Raw genomic sequence first — 21,149 nt, 5'->3', positions numbered from 1 at the left:
TTAGGTTTTCAGTGCAGAGTAATTGTCATAAATCTTACATTGTTGTCAGTATGGCTCAAGAAGCCTGTTGCTTCTCTCCACATGTACATTTAGGAGCCAGAATATCAGTCTTGGTTCCTGGTGGAGATTTACCAAGTCGGCCTAGGGGCCGCCATCAACCAGAGTGCCCGCTTTGCAAACATAAGCATTTTGGAAAGCGATGATCCTTTGGGCTTGGTATACTTTGCCTTGGGCTCCCGACTGCCAGTGGTCCACAAGAAAGTGACCCGTCTCAGTCTGCAGGTGTCTCGGGATGGCGGCACCCTCTCTACCGTGTCTGTGCAGTACCGTTTGCAGGTGAGGGTGGGCACAAAGTATACTCACTGATTAATCTGTTCCAAATCTGAAAATAAAGGCTCAATCCATGTATGAAGTTTGCTTTTCAGACCATGATATCGATAGGATTGTATGGCCTTTATATTTAACAGCTATCATCAAGTCTAACTTAATCTAATGTGTGTGATGTATGTGGTGTTGGATTTGTTCTACAGTACATTACTAGCATTTATCATACTTGACTGCTGATATTGCTGTCTGTGCTCAATTCGGCAGGAGCTCCAGAGAGCCGAAGCAGTGGGTCCATCTCTTATTTGGCCTGCCGTTGCAGGGATGGACTTTGAAATGGCAGAGGGTAGATTATCTTTTGAGCAAGGACAAAGGAGCACTTTCTTGGATATTGTGCTTACACCTGACTCGGCATCATCCAATCCTCTTCCAAAGCGCCTCCAGGTGCTGCTGTCAGAGGCCACAGGTGGCGCCAGAGTGCATTCCGAGTTTGGGGTTGCCAATGTGACTGTGGTGTCAGATTCTGAGACACAAGCAGTCTGGGCACTGCTGGATCAGCTGCAGCAGCCACTGGATGTCACTATCCTTGATCGTGTTCTGCAGGGCCTCGTTAATAAGGTCTCCATGGAGGTCACCCTTGAGCAACTTACTGCTGTGCTAGATGGACTGAGCAAGGTGAATGCCCAACACGTTCATATGCGACTGTAAACTTAAATATTGTCCCATTAGTAATAGTTACTAGTATTGAGGCTTTTGTTTGTTTGAGATCTTTAGTAATGTAAATCTTTGGAACACTTTTTCTGTGAACATTTATTATGATTATAGCATTTATGCTCTTTTGTCATCATGTTATGTTATCATAGCAGTGAATTATTTTTTAATATAGTGAATAGTGCTTTTTAGCATTAAGCTTCACTGACACAGTTATAAGGTACATATGTTATGCAGTAATACGAGGTATATATGGATTCTCACAGGTAGGCCGTATTTAAAGGTCTGTTTTTGAAGGCATCATTCGAGGCATACTGAATGACAGATTTCAATGGATTCAAGGCCTTTCAAGTTGGACTGATGCGTTTTCAACTGCTTAGTTGTTATAGATGTTCCTTACAATTAATTACTGTCTGGGACAAGGAAAGTCCTCTTGTATGGAATAAATTAGTGTAGTTATGAACAGACCCTCTTGTTACTTAAATAACATCAATGTCCTACTGGAAATAGTCAAAATAGACAGTCCAGTGCCTATTGCTTTTCTGGTTTCGTGCTGTGAGTTTGCTATAAACGGAAAAAATGTAAACAAAGAGTTTTTAATCTTTCTAAAAAAAAAGTGATTTTTTTCATGTTTTTCAGTGAAGTCAAGTTGCTTTCCGTAGGCAAAGGATTTTAAGTGTGATACTTTTGCCATTTGTGAACGATATTCCCTTGCATGTTTAGCAAGCTCTTTATGGAGAGTATCACTAGTCCTGGCCCCCTCCCTGTACCAGGTTTTGAAAGAGGCAGAGCAGACCTCTCTGGCGGATAGCAGCAGGGGGCTAACCTACAACCTCCTGTGCGCACTGGCCAATCCTAGCCGCCTGGACACGCGTGGCTTGAGTCAGCTAGCTGAGGTGGCAGAGCGTTTCGCCTTCTCGCTCCTCACAGGCGTCGAGTGTGGATCGCAAGGCCAGAGGTCAGTCCAGGCTGTGCTGATTCACATTGTTAACTTTTGACAGGAAGTGCAAACAAAGTCATGCAAAGTGCTTTGCCTTTAAACATATCGAGACTTAACGGCTTCTCAAGATTATCTTCGGGCGAACAAATTCTTTTCTCGGTCCGTTTGAGAAAAAGGGCATTTTTGTGCCATATCATTTGTGGTAATAGTAATTAAAACAACTCTTTCTTTGAATCAGTAATAAACATTTAAGTGTAATATACTGTGTAATGGTTATATTTAAAGTTAAAGTTAATCATGGAACAAAAATTATGTCGAAAATGCAGTCACTGACAGACATTATTTGCATCCTGGGTATGTATTTTCTTGTTTCAGGGGCAGGACAGTCTGGGACAGTTGTCCATACATAGCCATTGCTGCCTACCACTGGTACCCTACTCAGATAAATGGGCACACCTTTCCAGGAAAGAATGGTGATTACTTCCAGCTACCAGTATCTCTGTTGAAGGTGCCAGCCCATTCGCTAGGCCGCATCACCCCATCTGCCTGCCAGAAGGTGCAGTTCACAGAGTACAGCACTGAGCATTGGTTCCTTACCAACAGCAGGACCATGGCACTCAATGACAAGGCAAGCAAACAGCAAATATTATTTACTATGTAATGGTTGTTAGAGTATATGTTATATTACACCATATACCTGCACAAATTTAGGTGAAATTTGCAAAAGCATTTTAAAAACAATTTTCTTAAATTTATGAAGTTAATTATAATTCCTTCAAATTTCATCAAGAAATATTCTTCCTGGGGTGGCATGGTGGTGCAGTGGTTAGCACTGCTGCCTCACACCTCTGGGACCCGGGTTCGAGTCTACGCCTGGGTCACATGTGTGTGGAGTTTTCATGTTCTCCCCATTCCTCCGGGTACTCCGGTTTCCCCCCACAGTCCAAAAACATGCTGAGGCTAATTGGAGTTGCTAAATTGCCCATAGGTGTGCATGTGTGAGTGAATGGTGTGTGTGTGTGCCCTGCGATGGGCTGGCCCCCCATCCTGGGTTGTTCCCTAGCTCGTGCCCATTGCTTCCGGGATAGGTTCTGGACCCCCCGCGACCCAGTAGGATAAGCGGTTTGGAAAATGGATGGATGGATGAAATATTCTTCCTCAAGGAGCATATAGCAGACAGTCATTAGTGTCTGCAGGGCCTGGATACCCTGACAGATTCAGGGGGCCCACCACTTGATGGAGGTCCTTGAATATGTAAAACTGGGCCAGAGGGCAAAGGTAAAATTTTGTCAGAGGGTCCAGAAATTCTAGGTACACCCCCATAGATGGCTGTTTTAGGCTGTAGGAGGCAGAAGGGGGTGAGTAACACATATTACCTGTCATTTTTTGTTTTCATCGCTGCAGGTGTTTTCTGTTAGCCTTTTGGAACACAGATCACGTCCTCTCCTCGACAGTGAAGTCGTCTACCGCATCCACACCACCAACCATCGCATTAGACCTCAGCATTCTCTGTGTCTTCTGTGGAACCAGGCTGCAGAAAGGTAGCTGATCCACAATGCACAAGCTTACTTCAGTATTCCAACGATCCTATAATTTCCTAAAATCACATTCCAAGTCATTTTACTCTTGTGACATCTGAATTATGAAAAGTTACATGGTCAGAAAAAGCATATGTAAGCTTATTTTATTATTATATGTTGAGGAAAATGTGTCATAATGACATCAAGCAGAGACTGAGAATGATTATTGGGACTGTCATGATTCCAGAAAACGTCTTAAAAAGGTGGGAAAAAACACAATGCTGATTGTTTTATGTAAAGGTGTTGATGGGGTGTTCAGGTTGAGGTTGCTGTTTTTGTGCAGCTCACTGATATGGTTTGTGATCCTCAGCTGGCTGTCAGATGACCAGTTCTGTCGGGTGGTGGACGATAGTGGGAATTTTGTTGAGTGTGCCTGCTCCCACTTCTCAATCTACACGGCCTTTGCAGAGATCAGCCCGCTCTCCACCTACAACGAGGCCTTCTATACATCCGGTTTCATCTGCATCTCAGGTGAGATCTGTAATTTACTTAATTTCCTGACTGAGTCAGAGGCATCAGACCTGTTTCAGAGGGGCTTGAGCCCCCTTAAAATGTTGTTTAGCCACCCTCTCCCAAATAAATGTGTATTTATCGCTTAATTCATGAATAGTTTACTTTTAAATGATTTTATGCTTGCTTTGTATTGCTGTCCCCAGGGCTTGTGTTGGCCATCCTGTCCCATGTGCTGTGCTCCAGATTCTCCATGTTTGCTGCCAAACTTCTCACCCACATGATGGTGGCCTGCCTTGGAACTCAGGTAAGAGGCCTTCTTCAGTAAATATTAGGCTGACAAGTTACTTTTCTTGGTTAATATGAATGGTGAAAACATAACTGAATAGTCAAGATATAACTAGCATGTCATAATAGGAAGTTGAGGGTGAAATGAGGCAGTGACCAAAGGAATTTGTGTGAATTAATTAATAGCAGTATTTGGTTTTTAAAATGGCCTTCTGGGCTTGCTCTGAGGTATGTGTTTGCAGCTATTGACATCCAGGTCAAGTATTTTTTTTTACAAAATTCTATGGTAGTGTATTATTAGGGTGTATTATGTAGTAGTGTATTATCAGGGTGTATTGTGTGGTAGTGTATTATCAGGGTGTATTGTGTGGTAGTGTATTATCAGGGTGTATTGTGTGGTAGTGTATTATCAGGGTGTATTGTGTGGTAGTGTATTATCAGGGTGTATTGTGTGATAGTGTATTATCAGGTTGTATTGTGTGGTAATGTATTATCAGGGTGTATTGTGTGGTAGTGTATTATCAGGGTGTATTGTGTGGTAGTGTATTATCAGGGTGTATTGTGTGGTAGTGTATTATCAGGGTGTATTGTGTGATAGTGTATTATCAGGGTGTATTGTGTGGTAGTGTATTATCAGGGTGTATTGTGTGGTAGTGTATTATCAGGGTGTATTCTATGGTAGTGTATTATCAGGGTGTATTGTGTGGTAGTGTATTATCAGGGTGTATTGTGTGGTAGTGTATTATCAGGGTGTATTATGTGGTAGTGTATTATCAGGGTGTATTGTGTGGTAGTGTATTATCAGGGTGTATTGTGTGGTAGTGTATTATCAGGGTGTATTGTGTGGTAGTGTATTATCAGGGTGTATTGTGTGGTAGTGTATTATCAGGGTGTATTGTGTGGTAGTGTATTATCAGGGTGTATTGTGTGATAGTGTATTATCAGGTTGTATTGTGTGGTAATGTATTATCAGGGTGTATTGTGTGGTAGTGTATTATCAGGGTGTATTGTGTGGTAGTGTATTATCAGGGTGTATTGTGTGGTAGTGTATTATCAGGGTGTATTGTGTGATAGTGTATTATCAGGGTGTATTGTGTGGTAGTGTATTATCAGGGTGTATTCTATGGTAGTGTATTATCAGGGTGTATTGTGTGGTAGTGTATTATCAGGGTGTATTGTGTGGTAGTGTATTATCAGGGTGTATTATGTGGTAGTGTATTATCAGGGTGTATTGTGTGGTAGTGTATTATCAGGGTGTATTGTGTGGTAGTGTATTATCAGGGTGTATTATGTGGTAGTGTATTATCAGGGTGTGTTGTGTGGCAGTGTATTATCAGGGTGTATTGTGTGGTAGTGTATTATCAGGGTGTATTGTGTGATAGTGTATTATCAGGGTGTATTGTGTGGTAGTGTATTATCAGGGTGTATTGTGTGGTAGTGTATTATCAGGGTGTATTGTGTGGTAGTGTATTATCAGGGTGTATTGTGTGGTAGTGTATTATCAGGGTGTATTGTGTGGTAGTGTATTATCAGGGTGTATTGTGTGATAGTGTATTATCAGGGTGTATTGTGTGGTAGTGTATTATCAGGGTGTATTGTGTGGTAGTGTATTATCAGGGTGTATTGTGTGGTAGTGTATTATCAGGGTGTATTGTGTGGTAGTGTATTATCAGGGTGTATTGTGTGATAGTGTATTATCAGGGTGTATTGTGTGGTAGTGTATTATCAGGGTGTATTGTGTGGTAGTGTATTATCAGGGTGTATTGTGTGGTAGTGTATTATCAGGGTGTATTGTGTGGTAGTGTATTATCAGGGTGTATTGTGTGGTAGTGTATTATCAGGGTGTATTATGTGGTAGTGTGTTATCAGGGTGTATTGTGTGGTAGTGTATTATCAGGGTGTATTGTGTGGTAGTGTATTATCAGGGTGTATTGTGTGGTAGTGTATTATCAGGGTGTATTGTGTGGTAGTGTATTATCAGGGTGTATTGTGTGGTAGTGTATTATCAGGGTGTATTGTGTGGTAGTGTATTATCAGGGTGTATTGTGTGGTAGCATATCATCATTGCTGACACTGCCTTTACTCCCACTGCCCAGCTGTCACAGACTACACCATCTTTAACTTTTTCACTGTGATAACCTAGTGGCTAGAAAATATTGAGGGTTGAAAGCAAAAATTCCAAACTGGGAAATTTGTTGACCTTTGGCCTGGGTGGGACTTCCAGAGACAAAAAGGGCATCCGATGTTAAAGCTGTACTGTGGATACTGCACAGTATTCTCTTCCTTTGTACAGGTCCCTGTCACCATATTCTTTAATTAAATTTCGAAACTTTCTAAAACTACATCCTCATTATCTTCTGGAAAGTATACATTTCATGCAGGATATAAATTCCCTGTAAATTCCTTTGACTTTACGGTTATGTTCTCAAAAACTGTTTTTGCTCTGTCTGCTTTAATTGGGAATTTGGGCAGGGATTGATCTAAGGGTGATGGTTTCTGATGAATTTTTAATCCAAAGAGATCAGATTAAAGGGGGATGCCATATCCTGTAACTCAGCAATTCTCAACCCATGGGTCATAACCCAAATTTTGGTTGCAGCAAGTTCTGAAAGGGTCACGAGGCAGAGTTGGAAATGTAAGCATTTTAAAACCAGCAAGCTCCTATGCTGATCCTCCATCAGATCTCCCAGTTCCAATCCTAGAATTAATCTATATAAATGGGTTTTAGGTCTGCAAATGCTTAACACAAAACTAATTACACTCAACCTATCCAAGAAGTCAAACCACAGATGCTTAATTTAAAATTCACTGGCACATCCAATCAGATTTGGACAATAGGCATTGATTAGCACAAATTGGAGAGTGCACTGCATGCTTGATTATAGCGTTAATTTAAACCTATAGTTGAAATAGTGTCACAACTGAGCTGGCATGGTAAAAAATTGGGTCGCGATGCAAAAAAGGTTGAGAACCATTTCTGTAACTCATCACGCTGCACTCATTGGCAAAGGTTGGCTTCGCAAAACCACCTCACTATTCAATCCATAGTTTTTTTTTTCCTTGAGAATCTAATTGGAGTAGCAGCAAATTTTTGATCCTTGAGAAACTACTTGCGGTGCACAGGAATTGTAAACCTGTTGGTACACAGAGAAATGTGTCCATCCCATCTGTGATCATGGAACAATGTTTTGACTGAGATTAAAAAGCAATGTAGACTCTGTGAGAATTCCCCATGACCTTGGCCTTGGTGTGGTATGTGTGACACTGAATGCATTTGTGTTTCAGCATGTATGTGTATCTTGCTCTAATATACAAGTTTTTTTATTTGTTCTGTTGCATTTTACATATTACATATATTTTTAATATTAGACCTCTGGAATAATTTCTGTTTAACATCAAAACCAATAAAATATTCCTTATTTGCCTTTTTTAGCCCTTCAGGGTTAAAAACTCTGGAATGATAATGAGATTTAAAATTAAAATTTTAAATTTGCTGGTATTTTTCATTACAGTGTGAAGTAGTATTCAAGATGAAAAACATCGCAGGAAATTGGCTTGGGGTTCCCTAAAATGGGCTCTCTGTGATCTTTTGTGAAGAGCATGGAGTTCATGTTTTATTTGTTACAGCTCATGGATATGTACCATAGCCAGGATTAACCTTTGCTCTTCTGGACACCATTGGAGTCAATGTCAACATTTGTTCATTTTTAGATTTAATGGCCTTTGCCAGAACCCAAAATGGACCCAATGCAAAACTAAATTAGACTCTGCCTGGATAGACATCGACCTTGAACTTTTCTCCACTTCCACAATAAGTTCAACAACAGTGGAAATCTGGATTGGTCTTTCATCCTATCAGACTTTTTATTGTTCATTTATAAATGAGCCACGTGTACTATCCATGATAAATAGGACTAATATGCTATACTTATTTTATACATGTCTAAGGTTCGATCCACATGCAATAATTGTTTTGATGCGAACATCATTATAAAGCAAAATCTTTCCATAAGTGAAAGTTTATTTCCAATTTTCCCTTTATCTGAACACATGAAGGGATTTTGATCTGTAGAAGCATTCAACCCATAAATTTGGCTTTAAAGTTATTACAGAAGGATGTTATGGTCATCACAGTTTTCATAAATAATTTTAAAATAATAATCAAAAGAAGGAAATTTAGCTGATTATTTTCTGTCATTTGTACTAAGACTTCAAAATGATAAGGCTGCATGTAAAACTTCAGATGTCCTCATATACTTTTTTGGTACCCCAATCCGATCAATATTTATATCGGATGAGTCCTGATTTTTTTATAAATATACCACATATACATACAGTAGGCATTGATGTATTTTTTCTCTAAGTAAGCATCTCAATCTCAAAGTGGTCTTCCTTATTTTTTGCAAGCCTTAATTACATTTGTTGTATTAAACTGCGCCCTGTTGCAAAATAATCCTAACACTACTCAGGAAATGCATGACCCAAGGAAGGGGAACATGTTAGACAGGATGCAAGTCCATCACAAGGCCACAGAAACTAAAAATTTACAATTACACACTATGGCCAATCCAGAGACACCAATTTGCCCAGTCACATGTTTGCTGCCTGCACACTAAAGAAAGCTGACATTTTGATAGTTTGTAGTTTCAGCTCTTGTCCGTCAGGCTTACTGCCACATGTGATGGAACCTTACAACATGTGTTACAGACATAAATTACGAGGATGTGGGAAATTTAAAAGATCAGGCTTTGGATCGAGCTGTGGTAGCCAATATTGATAAATTAAAAATGCCTTGATTGGCCCTGATTCCGGTCATTGATATCGGCTTGGGACAGTGAAATATTTTCAGTTTGAAATTTTTTATTTTGTGTATGTGTCTTTTAAGGACAAGCAGGTACAGAAAAAAGATGGATGGATGGATGGATGGATGGATGGATGGATGGATGGACGGACAGATGGATGGACGGACGGATGGATGGACTGACATTTATTGTAGCAGTATTCCAGTCTGTCAGTTCAAATAAATTTCTAAACATCCAAACATAGTACTTGTATTTTTGGAAGAAAAACAGAACTGCCCCAGTGAACCCATGGTGGAAACTGACCAATACAGGAATTATTTGTCTAACCTTATCAGCATGAGTTCCTATTTATTTAAAGGCTATTGAACTTGCTTTTTACAAAAATAGATGTTTTGAAGTACTGAAACGTACTAGTGGCCTCACTTATATGTCACTTTGGAAAAACATGTCTGCTACAGTATATAAATAAATAGAATGTACATGCTACAGTATATAAATATAATGTACATGTAAATAATCTGAAGTATTGATTTTAAATCCAAAATGAAAGAGGATGTAGCTGAGTCAAGTGGTATTGTGTGTAGTTATGCAGATTTATTCATGTATAATAAATTCTTTTTTTTCTGCACCCACATGCATTTCTCAGACAGTGATAGTAATATTAACGGCAAAAATTTCTGAATGCCCTGTAGCTTTGTTGAAGTTGTTACAGGCAGTTTTGTAGCCTCACCTATAGGGGTCAGTCTCTGACCTTTGCTAACATGCAAGCCATACACCAGACTGTGTGCCAAAAGTATGAGTACCCATCTCCAGCATTATTTTTTCTGTGATATGAATTAAGAATGCTATTTCTCATGGTAATATAATATGAATATCAATCTGTCAATCTGTACATGGAGATGAAACTATTTGATGGAAGTGAGAAAAGCCTGCGTACTGTCTGGTGCATCTGATCAGAATCAGCCTGGGAAGCTGGGTGATAAGAATCGTATTTCATGATATTGCTTTGCCTCAACATTACTTAATGTTTCCTGTTTGTGTTTGCACCCAAGAAACCTTTAGAAAGTGATTCAGCTATTATTTCTCAATTCAGATTATACAACATTTTTTTTGCTCTCTGTGCAAAGCCGTGATAAACTAAACCTTTGTTTGACCTCGTAATGCTGCAACATACATACATACACCAGATTCCTGCAAATTTTGTCAACACAATTATGCTTTTGTATTGTATATGCTGCTGACAGAGAATAAAAGGGGCCTGTACTGTTGAAGGGCTGAAATCCTCATTTCAGCCGTTTTATTATAGCATGCGTCCTAAACTGCTTGACAAATCATGTATCAAATGCAGTCAAATTATACAAAGGGAAAACAGCAATAACAAGACAATCCTGTAATGTTAATTTGCCATTTTATGAAAGCTTGCATACTGCAGGTCTATAAAAATACATACATTTTCTGAAGCACGACTTCATTGACGGGGCGGCATGGTGGTGCAGTGGTTAGCACTGTTGCCTCACACCTCTGGGACCCGGGTTCGAGTCTCCGCCTGGGTCACATGTGTGTGGAGTTTGCATGTTCTCCCCGTGTCGTCGTGGGGTTTCCTCCGGGTACTCCGGTTTCCCCCCACAGTCCAAAGACATGCTGAGGCTAATTGGAGTTGCTAAATTGCCATAGGTGTGCATGTGTGAGCGAATGGTGTGTGAGTGTGCCCTGCAATGGGCTGGCCCCCCATCCTGGGTTGTTCCCTGCCTCATGCCTATTGCTTCTGGGATAGGATCCGGACCCCCCCGACCCAGTAGGATAAGCGGTTTGGAAAATGGATGGACTTCATTGGCTGTATGTTGATGAGCGCTGGTGTTTTGTGGTCAAAGTGATATCTGTCTTTGTTTCAGCTGAAGTTAAAAAGTCAACCCTATCCAACACACAGTGACATTATGCCTAGGCCTATACGCCCTCACTATAGTCACTACAGAAAATGAAAAAAAAAGACTTGTTGGATATTAGGAGAGCAAATCTCAAGGCAAAGAAGGCAAACATTTGCCGACAGGGTTCACAAGTAATAAAAAACTGTGAAATTAATTTTAACCGCTTATAAAGTCATAATGCTACGTGAGAAACATAAATTGCAATTAAAATCAGCATGTACATGTAAGTAAAATCATGTTTATGCAAGTATGATAGTGTGTGTAAAAATGGACAAAATTTACAAGAAATCAAATCAAAGTATACTGTGCAGACACTATCCACCACAATAGCAAAGCTAGGAGGTTACAACCCTAACCAGCTTGGGCACAAGCAGACACGTGTTTATAGATTTTCATGATGAGTCAGTATATTGTAGTTAGAGGAATTTGCTAGGTACTGTTCTATATGTAAGTATATATGTGGGAGGAGGGAAGAAGAATAGGTCATAGTACAGTATTGTGGCTCAAACTAAAGTATTTTATATGCATTACTATACCTGTGGCATCCTGCAGTATTGGCAGTAAAAAGGACTGTCCTTCCCTCGGTGCTACACCATTGTCTCTTTCTACATATTTACTTGGCTGTGGGCTGTGGAAATGAAAGGAATTCTATAGTACTGTATTTTCCCCTACTACAGATATATTTTTAAATTATCTGCTAATTCCACTAAATTTCTCTGCTGTATAGCACAAATTAAGTAGTGCTCAGAGGTCTTAATGTCTTCCACAAAGACATGTTATTCATGCATAAAATGCATAAGAAACTGGGATATTTTTTCTCACTTTGCTTGTAGGAACTACATGTATTACAGGTCAGAGCCTTTCCTGGCACAATCCTGCATTTTTCCTGCATTGCCCCACTAACCCTTGCTGATAGCGCTGATTTGCCCCCGGGCCCTGTGACAGCCTTCCATCACGCATGTCTCACATGTACTGTACATGGATGCAGACAGCCACACCTGCTCTGAACCGAAAAAGCCTCAACAAATGAAAAACAGAGCAAACAGTGATCATGCAAAAGAAGCCGACACACTCTAATTGCATGAACATCGCCTCAGGAATAACATATTTGTTCTAAGAATTCTCTGGAGATTGTGACAGTGATCGGCCATGGGAGCCGGTGTGAAGCGTGTGACTGATGGAGCACACTTCATACCTGTGGCTCAGATTGGCTGCCGTTGGGAAAAAGCCCGTCCAGGAAACAACCATGATGCAACTTAAACTGGAACTATCTAGTCAGGACCGGAGAGGAGAGGGAGGAGGGAGTTTTTGATATCAGTCAGGCTCCTTTGAAGGGCTGGACTGACACTTATACTCCATCTGACGTAATCCTTTTTGTGTGCTCTCAGAGCTAGCGGCATGCTTCTATCATTAATGCAAGGAATAGGTCATGAATTTGATTCTATATCAAATTGTGTGGAAACATTGCGAGCCTAGTCATCGACATGCTTTGCGTATAAATAGTGTATGAATTCCTACTAAAAAAAAAGTGAAAAAGGTGAAAATATTTTTTCCAATCGAAATTTAATTCTTCAGGTTATTATCGATCATTGGTATTCATGGTTTCCATACTCAGCACGTTTAATAAACCTGAACACCACCTGGCTAAGAGTCAGACTTTACAATTAGAAGAATTGTCTATTTCAAGCATTACTGGCACAGTCGTATTAGTAAGCGAACAGCTATGGAGTCTCCAGTAACAAACACTGGCAGCAGATGGGTGGTCAGAAGTACATTAGCCCTCCCATAGTGAGCAGATCTGTGGGGAGAGGCAGGACCAAATACCTTTTAAAAATTCCCCTAATGGAAATTGAATATTTTCATGGATTAATATGAGCATTTTATTAGTACTTTATTTTTATTATTTTTATTATGAGGCCCATTGAAAAGGGAGGTACTTACTGCATTTAAAATCAGGGACCGTGGGATCTGTTCTAGCTGCGGGAGATTAAGCTGTTCAGCCTCCTGAGGATAGCTTATACAGTACCACGGTACCGGACAGGAGAATTAACCCGATGGACACACCTGGGATTCTGGAGGTATACTCCAGATTTCGGCATGACCGTGGAGCTTTTGAAGAACTAAAACCTATTCCTTGCAAAGCTTAGGGTCTGAGAGAATATTCTAAGACGTCTATATGTGCTTTGTATACCCCAAGCACTTGCCATGTACTGTGCAAGGTGCTGCAGGATTATGGGGTATGAGAACCGCTACTGTGTCCTCTTGGGTCCCTGTATGAATGTATTGTCTCCACTCATGTGTACCATTTTATGCACAGTATATCAAGGTGCAATAATGGTTGGAAGGGCATCTGGTATGGGGAGCTTGAAGTGCCGTTCCTGCTATGTGCAGATGATGTCATACTTTTGGCCTGATCTGTACAGGACTCCCGGCACCCCCTGGGGCAGTCTGTGTGTAATATGAGTATGGACAGAGCTGCAGGGAAAGGGTGCCATCTGGACAGCTCCAAAGGGAGCTGTTCTGGGCATGTCACACTGGGCAGAGGTCCCAGGAAAGACTCAGGACACACCTGAGGGATTATGTCACCCATCTGCCTTGGGAGTATCTAAGGATTCAAAGTACAAGCTATAGACTGTGGCCATGAAGAAAGAGATTTAGTCTGAGTTGCTCAACATGCTGCCACTGCGACCTGTATCACAGAGCCAGATTTTATTGCTTAGTCAGATAATTTGTCAGATTTAAGGTAGTCTGGGCTAAATGTCAGTGAGTGAATACTGTATAAAAACCATTTAAACTGGGGTAACTTAAATATCCGGCTAAGCAAGAAATTAAGCTTAGTGATACAGGCCCCAGGTAATAATAATAATAATAATAACAATAAGAGTAAGAAGGAGAACTGAATGATTAAATATTTATGATAGAATATTAACTTTTACTCCAGAGAGTAAAAGTCCAGACCAGGATTTAGTTTCAACCAATCAGTTGAGTACTCTGTGAGTCTTTATGCTCAACTGGTTGGTTAAAAAAAAATCTTGGTCTGAACTTTTACTCTCTGGACCTGAATTACCCAACTCTGGGTATCAATTTATAAAATGAGGGCTTTTCTGTCGGTTAACTGTTTGAATCTCTTAGGGTATGCTGTGCAAACCCCAGAGAAAATAAGATTAAGACTAATAAAGATAACGATACGTTATTGCACCCTGTGGGGAATTTCCCTTCATTGCTTTGCCCCATCTTGCTCTCCATGAAGCGTGGTGGAGTCACAGCTCAGGGGCAGCCCCATTTCAGCACACAGGGAGCTGGGGGTTAAGCACCCCGCTCAAGGAGCCCATGCATGTGTGACTATTCTCCTGAGGCTGGTCTTCACCTTCAGATCCCCAGCACAGCAGGGGACTGGGGAGGGGGGACTGTTCTGAGGTTGGGGATGGAAACAGGTCTAAGCAAAGCAGTAAGATAATGGGTAACATTTTGGCATTTGCCCAAGGAGAACCAATTTGGGTTTGGGCATCAGGGCTGGACCTTTAACTGGGGCAGAGAAAATATAGTCATCCATCTTGGGAACTGAAAGGGAATACAGCAGAAGTGAACTGCATGATGGTTAAGGCTGTCATCACCTGACTCTCCATGCAGGGATGTCCGTGCTCCACATCGTCTTACATAGTTTACTTTTGTTTTAATTTACATGGTTAGTAGTGTGTATGAGATGCAAAATTTAGCAGCAAAATGCATATTCATTTCCTACATTAATCTCCAAATAAGGCTATGTTTATTTCTATACAGTGACACCTGCAAGGCCCTGCAAAGTTTACAGGCAAAGCAGATCCTGAAGATGAAAGAGCTGCCATACACAGCAGTTTTTGTAGAGTATCAAATATTGTTTATGTATATGTAAACGTGTGCATTGAATGACAGGTTAAGGCCATTGTTTGGAAGAAAATTACAGGTTTGACCAGCAGACATGGAAGGAAGTAGTCTCTATGCAGGAATTTATCATCCTTGCAGGCTGTAGCTGATTATAGGAGCACTTGGCATGGGTGGGGCCCGCGACATAACAAAACGCAGGAGCTGAGTTGGGATGGGGTAGTAGCTGCACTGTTAGTAGATGGGGATTACTTTCCTCTGGGCGTCTTCAAGGGGGTTCAGAGTTGCTGAAATTAGAGCATTAATTTTGCCAAGGAAGGGGTGCAGGTGGAGCAAATTAAAACTAGTGAATCTGTACACCTGGCTAGTCCACCTGAGAGGGTCAAAACCACCCCCCCCCCCCCCCATTGCATATAAATCATTTAGCCCATGGTTAGCAAAAAAGATAAACAGAAGTAATTAAGGTTTCCAAAGAAGGACCAGCATAACATTATATGACCTACATACCTTTGCCCTACAATAATTTACAAATTTTAAACCAGTGGATGATTCACTAATAAGCTTCCTTGTATTTATGCTTTCTCTGCTTTTTAAAAGCCTTGCCCACATTCAGCATAATAATAATAATAATAATAATAATAATAATAATAATAATAGTAATAAAACAGTAGCCCAGTAAGTAAGTAATATTGTCATGTATTCCTGGTTAACAAGTTGTTACCCAGAAAAGGTAAGGACATCATGAACCGCGGGTGAAATATTTTAAAAGTTTGTTTATAATGGCAGAGGCAAACACAGCCTTTGGCCTTGGCATAGTTTAGTTTGCCAAATAATGGTTTCCCCGAATCTGACTCTTCAGCAGCTTCCTGGAGGATTTCTTTGATACCCTTGTCGTTATCAGAATAGTTACCTTTCTTCTCCAACAAAGGGACTGTGTGTCACTCAGATCATATTAATCATGTGATAATTTTGATTGGTCAAGATATGGACCTTATTTTGCATTTTCCCAAGAATGATTATTCTTGTTGTTTGGTGAAAACCAAATGAACCTCCTGAAAAATCCTCTTGTATGCTTCATGAGTTTCTCTACATACGTGAGTAAAGCACATGTAAAAAAGCTCCAATGTGCTGTTAAAGATCAAGATGACAGAGCCTTGCCTTCTCATGTGGTACAGAATGGTTTCCCTGAGCAGGTACGGTTCTGGTGTGATGGATGTGAATGCAGCCATGTAGTAGGCGATACCTCAGTACCACACTAGTCCGAGTGGACCAGTGTACCAGTGAGAGTTTTTATTTTTATTCTATTTTATATATTTTTTGGGGGGTCTTGAGTACCAATCCTGTCACCAACCCCCCAAGTTGGAGGACCTCCTTATAGCGCTGGATGTAGATTAACGTCATACCCAGGATGAAGCGATTGCAAGTTAAGGGCCTTGCTCAAGGGCCCAATGGAGAAGAATCACTCCAGGCATTCACGGGATCTGAACCAGCAACCTTCCAATTGGTAGGTTAGATCCCTAGCCTCATAGCCACCACTCCACCCACTGGGGTCAGAGGCTCTTTAAAAGAATTTCCCCCCTGGGATCAATAAAGAACATCTTAAATACCTATTCATCCATCTGTCTTCGAATCTCTTAGAGCAGTGTTTCTCAATCCTGTCCTTGGGGACGTACCAGGAGTTGGACGGGAGCAAAAACATGGACCATCTGGGAGTACCCAAGAAACAATGTCAGAATACAGTGTTGTGGGAGAGGGTGAGGCATAGGGAACAAAACAAGCTGAAATAGATTTTGCCAGTTTTTATTACATGATAGTGTTTACATAACCTCCCAGATGTCAAAAACCGGGCTGCCAGTATGTATGTATATGAATGGCTTTACCTTTTTTGTTATGTAAACTATGTCAACTATTACCGGAAAACCAAGAAAAAAGCTGTTTGGGCAATTCTGTTAGCAGTATTACAGTATAAGCAGCTCATCATGGTCTCCTTACATGGACACCTTTGTCTCCCTCCTTTGGCAATTCAGGACTCACTGTCCTTTCCAGTGCTGTGTTTTATCTTGTCATTCCCATTGTATACTTTTTGTCCCTGGCAGTGGTCTCTGGTGTTTTCTCTTTTTCCATACAGCTTTATGGTTATGATATAACTTCATCACCATCTACGATCTCTGTTTTCTAACAGTATGAATAGCTCGACAGTCGCACAGTTTACCTGAGAAATCGCATTCTGCTGGAGGGCTTCAGAGGCTATTTTATGGCACTGCTGATTCACTGCATTTCTGTTGCAGGTCTGCTACCTGGTGTCGGCCTTTCGGGGCCGCCTCCTCTCAATCGAAAGCTGCTCCGCGCTGGGGCTGTTTTCCCACTACTTCCATCTCAGCCAGTTCAGCTGGATGCTAGTCCAGGTAGGTCTTGCTACCTGTCGGCAAGCTTCAAATCTCAACACTGCCCGACAAGGGAGTAGGTAGAAGTTGGAACAGTGAAGGCACAGCAAATACATGAATTCATAACCATGAGAAAGTAGAAACTGAATATAATTGCCTCTCCTCATCCATATGCCAAGTGTTGTCAGATGCATTCTTAAATGACAGATGAAAAGTCACTGTTTTTCAAAGAGAAAGCCTTGTTGGTTTAAAACAACATGTAATAGGACTCTAATGGTTGTGTTGGCAGTAATAGATTGCATTTGCAAACTGGATAACAGGCATTACTCAATAAGGCCAGCTTGAGACAATAGGAAATATTGAGGGCCTGTATACAGTAGCATTTCAATAATACTATGAATGTGTAAAAATGAAGTTATTGTAATTACCTCTGTTTAAGGTATTTCTCTTATGCTTTGATACTTTCTGTGTTTTGCTTTTCTTCTTGTTTTCTCAATATGAGGGCTCAAGAGAGATCCATTTTCAAAACTGCTTATCCTATTGGGTCGCGGGGGGTCCAGAGCCTATCCCGGAAGCAATGGGCACTAGGCAGGGAACAACCCAGGATGGGGGGCCAGCCCATTGCAGGGCACACTCACACCTACAGACAATTTAGTAACTCCAATTAGCCTCAGCACGTTTTGGGACTGTGCGGGGAAACTGGAGTACCCGGAGGAAACCCCACAACGGCATGGGGAGAACATGCAATTTCCACACACATGTGACCCAGGCGGAGACTCGAACCCAGGTCCCAGAGGTGTGAGGCAACAGTGCTAACCACTGCACCACCATGCCACCTCTAATCCAGAACCTGTCCCTATCAAAACAGAGAATAATGCAGAGTACACCTTGAGCCAAACTTGAGTCCAATACATAGCACATTCAAACACTAACCGGATGTGTAAATCAATTAGACTGTCCTTCAAGTGTTGTCAGGTGATCCGGCAATGGTTTTACAATGTTTAAACCCCTAAACAATTATAGTGAATCATAGCATTTTATGCCCATTTCATAATGTCAAGAGTGAAATCTTCCTTACATAAACTCACAAGGTCTCTTAACTTAACTCATTAGCACAATTGTCTATCTTAATCATGCACATAGTAAACCTGGTTTGGTCATTAGAATTTACAGATATTAGTTTACTGAAAAAGAAGTAGTAAGCTTGTAATCCACCATGTCCTTGGCTTTGAAGCCCATCTGGAGATGTACTGCTGGGGTTTGTACTGCGGTGGTCATGCTTGCTGCTGCCTTCAGCATGACATACCTTAGCTTCAGCATGGTCATTTATCCTACCACCAGCAATATTTAAAAAAAGATCCCTTTGTCAACAGTTTCAGATATAGTGACTGTTGGCTGCTGATGCAGCATTTGCCATGTATTTAATATAATTTAGTGGATTTGAAATATGCCAGTATAATAACCGCATTATTTTTTGCGCACTTTGTTCTATTTATTTAATGCATATTTCTAATGCAGGACAGAATGCTTCCGTTTCAGACTCTCTTTTTTACTGTCAAATTCTCTGACAATCTCATACATAATCGTTCCTCTCTTGCACACAGAGAATATGTTTGATAGAGATATAGGCATGTGAATGTAATGTCTGGACAGGGAGAGGATCCAAGTGTGGGAGGTCCAAGACTACAGACTAGGATTCTGGAAATAAAGTAGGCAAAAGGTCAACAAGGCAACGAAGACAAATAAAGACCCAAACTGTGATCCAAATCTGTAGTACAAACACAGGCCAAAGTAACAAAGTTGATAATGGTATTTCAGGGAAAACAAGTGAATGCAAAACGGAAGGGAAAAATGAAGGAGTGGGAACTTGGAAAAAATAGATCATGAAACCAAATACTTAGTATGGTGGGACAGAGATAGAGCCAGGTGCATTGAATCCCTGCCAATTAAACAAGTACTTGAGCTACAAATGTTTGTAGTCTTCAGGTGAGCCAGCGTGGGAATCACCTGGGCTAGATGGGCACTGTGCTTAATGCAGGTGCGGCGGGTACAAGTCTTTGGGAGTATAGTGGGAACAAATATAGTTCTGTATGATTGCATTCTATTCATTGCTGGTTGGTAAACATTTTTAATAACACAGTTAAGGTAGTTCTAAGACAGAATACCCCCGACCTCCTGTATACTGTCCTGAGAGCATGTTTTTGCTACAGAGATATTTGTATTTCCTTATTTACTAGGAAAATGGAAACTATAAGGAAGGAATTCTTCATTGACACAAAATATTCATTGCAATTCTGAAATATTGACATTAGTTCACTTTGCAGACAAAGCAAGTTACTTTTAACTGAACTTCATTTTTAATATACGTTATTTTTTTTAAAAGACCAAAATGTACAACAAATGCAATAAAAGCTGCAGCCTTGCTACAGCAAGAGGAAATTCTTCAGTGCTGTCCTGTGAAATGAGGAAAACACATGGAAGTAATTGAGCCATTTTTTCAGAGGAAAAGGTAAACGGTGATTCACATTGGAAAGTATTTTGGTGTTAAAAACAAAACAGTTTTCAGTGCAAAACTCGGTCTGAGATTGTCTTGAGACCAGATGACAAAGACAACCATGCAACTTGGTAACAAGGAGCACGCTTCTTATAAAATTTGCAGTTTACTGGGGTAGACTAGGACACAGCAGAATGAGGACAACAGATAAACACAAAATACAGGTTAAACAAACTCAACTCATTTCCCTTATGTGCTTTTGGCCTGCTTTCAACGGTATATTCCAGGTTAATGGAGCTTTCATAAAAACTAAGTTAACAGGCATGCATACATTAATACAGTGTTTCTCAATCCTATTCCATGTTTTTGCTGGGAGGGAGCAAAAATGTCGATTTTCTGGGGATTCCCAAAGATGTTTTTGCATTAACATTTTGCAGCGACCAATAAACAGGTGGAACTAATCAGTATGAAAGCACTTGATAATCTCCTCTGAGTTGGTTAAAAATCCAAAAATAAACTTAGATATTTACAGATTTTACAGAAATACAGAAATATATGCAATGTAAAATACATGTAAGCTTTTTCATCTTTATTTATTTGCAACCATTCTCCAGTCCTTAAGTACACTAATTGCATACTCTGCATACCTTGGTTGGGATGCCAGTCCAGGGCAGAGCACACACACACACTATGGGCAATTTATAGATGCCACTTTGGCCAACCCCATTTTCGTAGTGCAAGTACCCAGAGGACTTCCACATAAACAAAGATAATGCAAACTATAGTTGTGCTGACATTCTATCATCCACAGTTTAACAACGTGTTTTTTTAACTGACATTTTCTTTTAACGTACTTATCACCTATTAATCAAGTTAGTTTCCATTTTCCCAAATTTGATGGTGTATTTGCTCTGTGATGAAATATCACTTTTAACTGTATTGAGTTATTCAGAAGTATTGTTATAAGAAATGGTTGTGAGTACGGAGTTCCTGGACAGCCATGGGGTTGTGGGTAGGCAGTGTTATTATTTTCTAATTTCCATTGGAGCCGGGTACAAGCTAACACGTAGCCACCATCCCTTAATTAAATCATTACCAAGTGACTGAAAATGCTGCTTTTAACAACCAAAAGAACACTTGGCTTTTCTTATGCTATGTAACAGTGTCAGTTTGTCATCTGTTGTTATTGATAAATCTTTAGATATCAATAATACTCTGCTTTTTGTTACATTAAAAAGATACATAAGGCACACTGAAGCATAGGTTTAAAGCAGGGGTAGGCAACTCTACGTATGGAGTGCCGGTATCCAGCAAGTTCTCCTACCTGGTCTCTGATGAAGCACACCTGGTCTCAGGCAGGTAGCAACTAATCATGCAGGATAGGAAACCT

General features: G+C 40.5%; 1 protein-coding gene across 2 annotated transcripts in view; it reads left to right on the top strand.

Moving 5' to 3' along the window:
* Window positions 1–21,149, top strand: part of adgrv1 (adhesion G protein-coupled receptor V1) — a 105,552-nt gene that overhangs the window by 72,604 nt on the left and 11,799 nt on the right. For both annotated transcript variants that reach the window (XM_048982871.1, XM_048982863.1), the window contains 8 exons: window positions 94–336; window positions 592–999; window positions 1,809–1,993; window positions 2,351–2,603; window positions 3,380–3,516; window positions 3,866–4,026; window positions 4,212–4,312; window positions 17,170–17,286. In XM_048982871.1, coding sequence (XP_048838828.1) covers window positions 94–336; window positions 592–999; window positions 1,809–1,993; window positions 2,351–2,603; window positions 3,380–3,516; window positions 3,866–4,026; window positions 4,212–4,312; window positions 17,170–17,286 — 1,605 coding nt within the window. The remainder of the gene's footprint in view (window positions 1–93; window positions 337–591; window positions 1,000–1,808; window positions 1,994–2,350; window positions 2,604–3,379; window positions 3,517–3,865; window positions 4,027–4,211; window positions 4,313–17,169; window positions 17,287–21,149) is intronic.

Source organism: Brienomyrus brachyistius, chromosome 2 (genome assembly GCF_023856365.1).
Source record: "Brienomyrus brachyistius isolate T26 chromosome 2, BBRACH_0.4, whole genome shotgun sequence".
In the NCBI taxonomy this organism is placed as follows: Eukaryota; Metazoa; Chordata; class Actinopteri; order Osteoglossiformes; family Mormyridae; genus Brienomyrus; species Brienomyrus brachyistius.
Note: the sequence above shows the minus strand (reverse complement) of the source record. Positions and strands in the feature narration are given on the sequence as shown.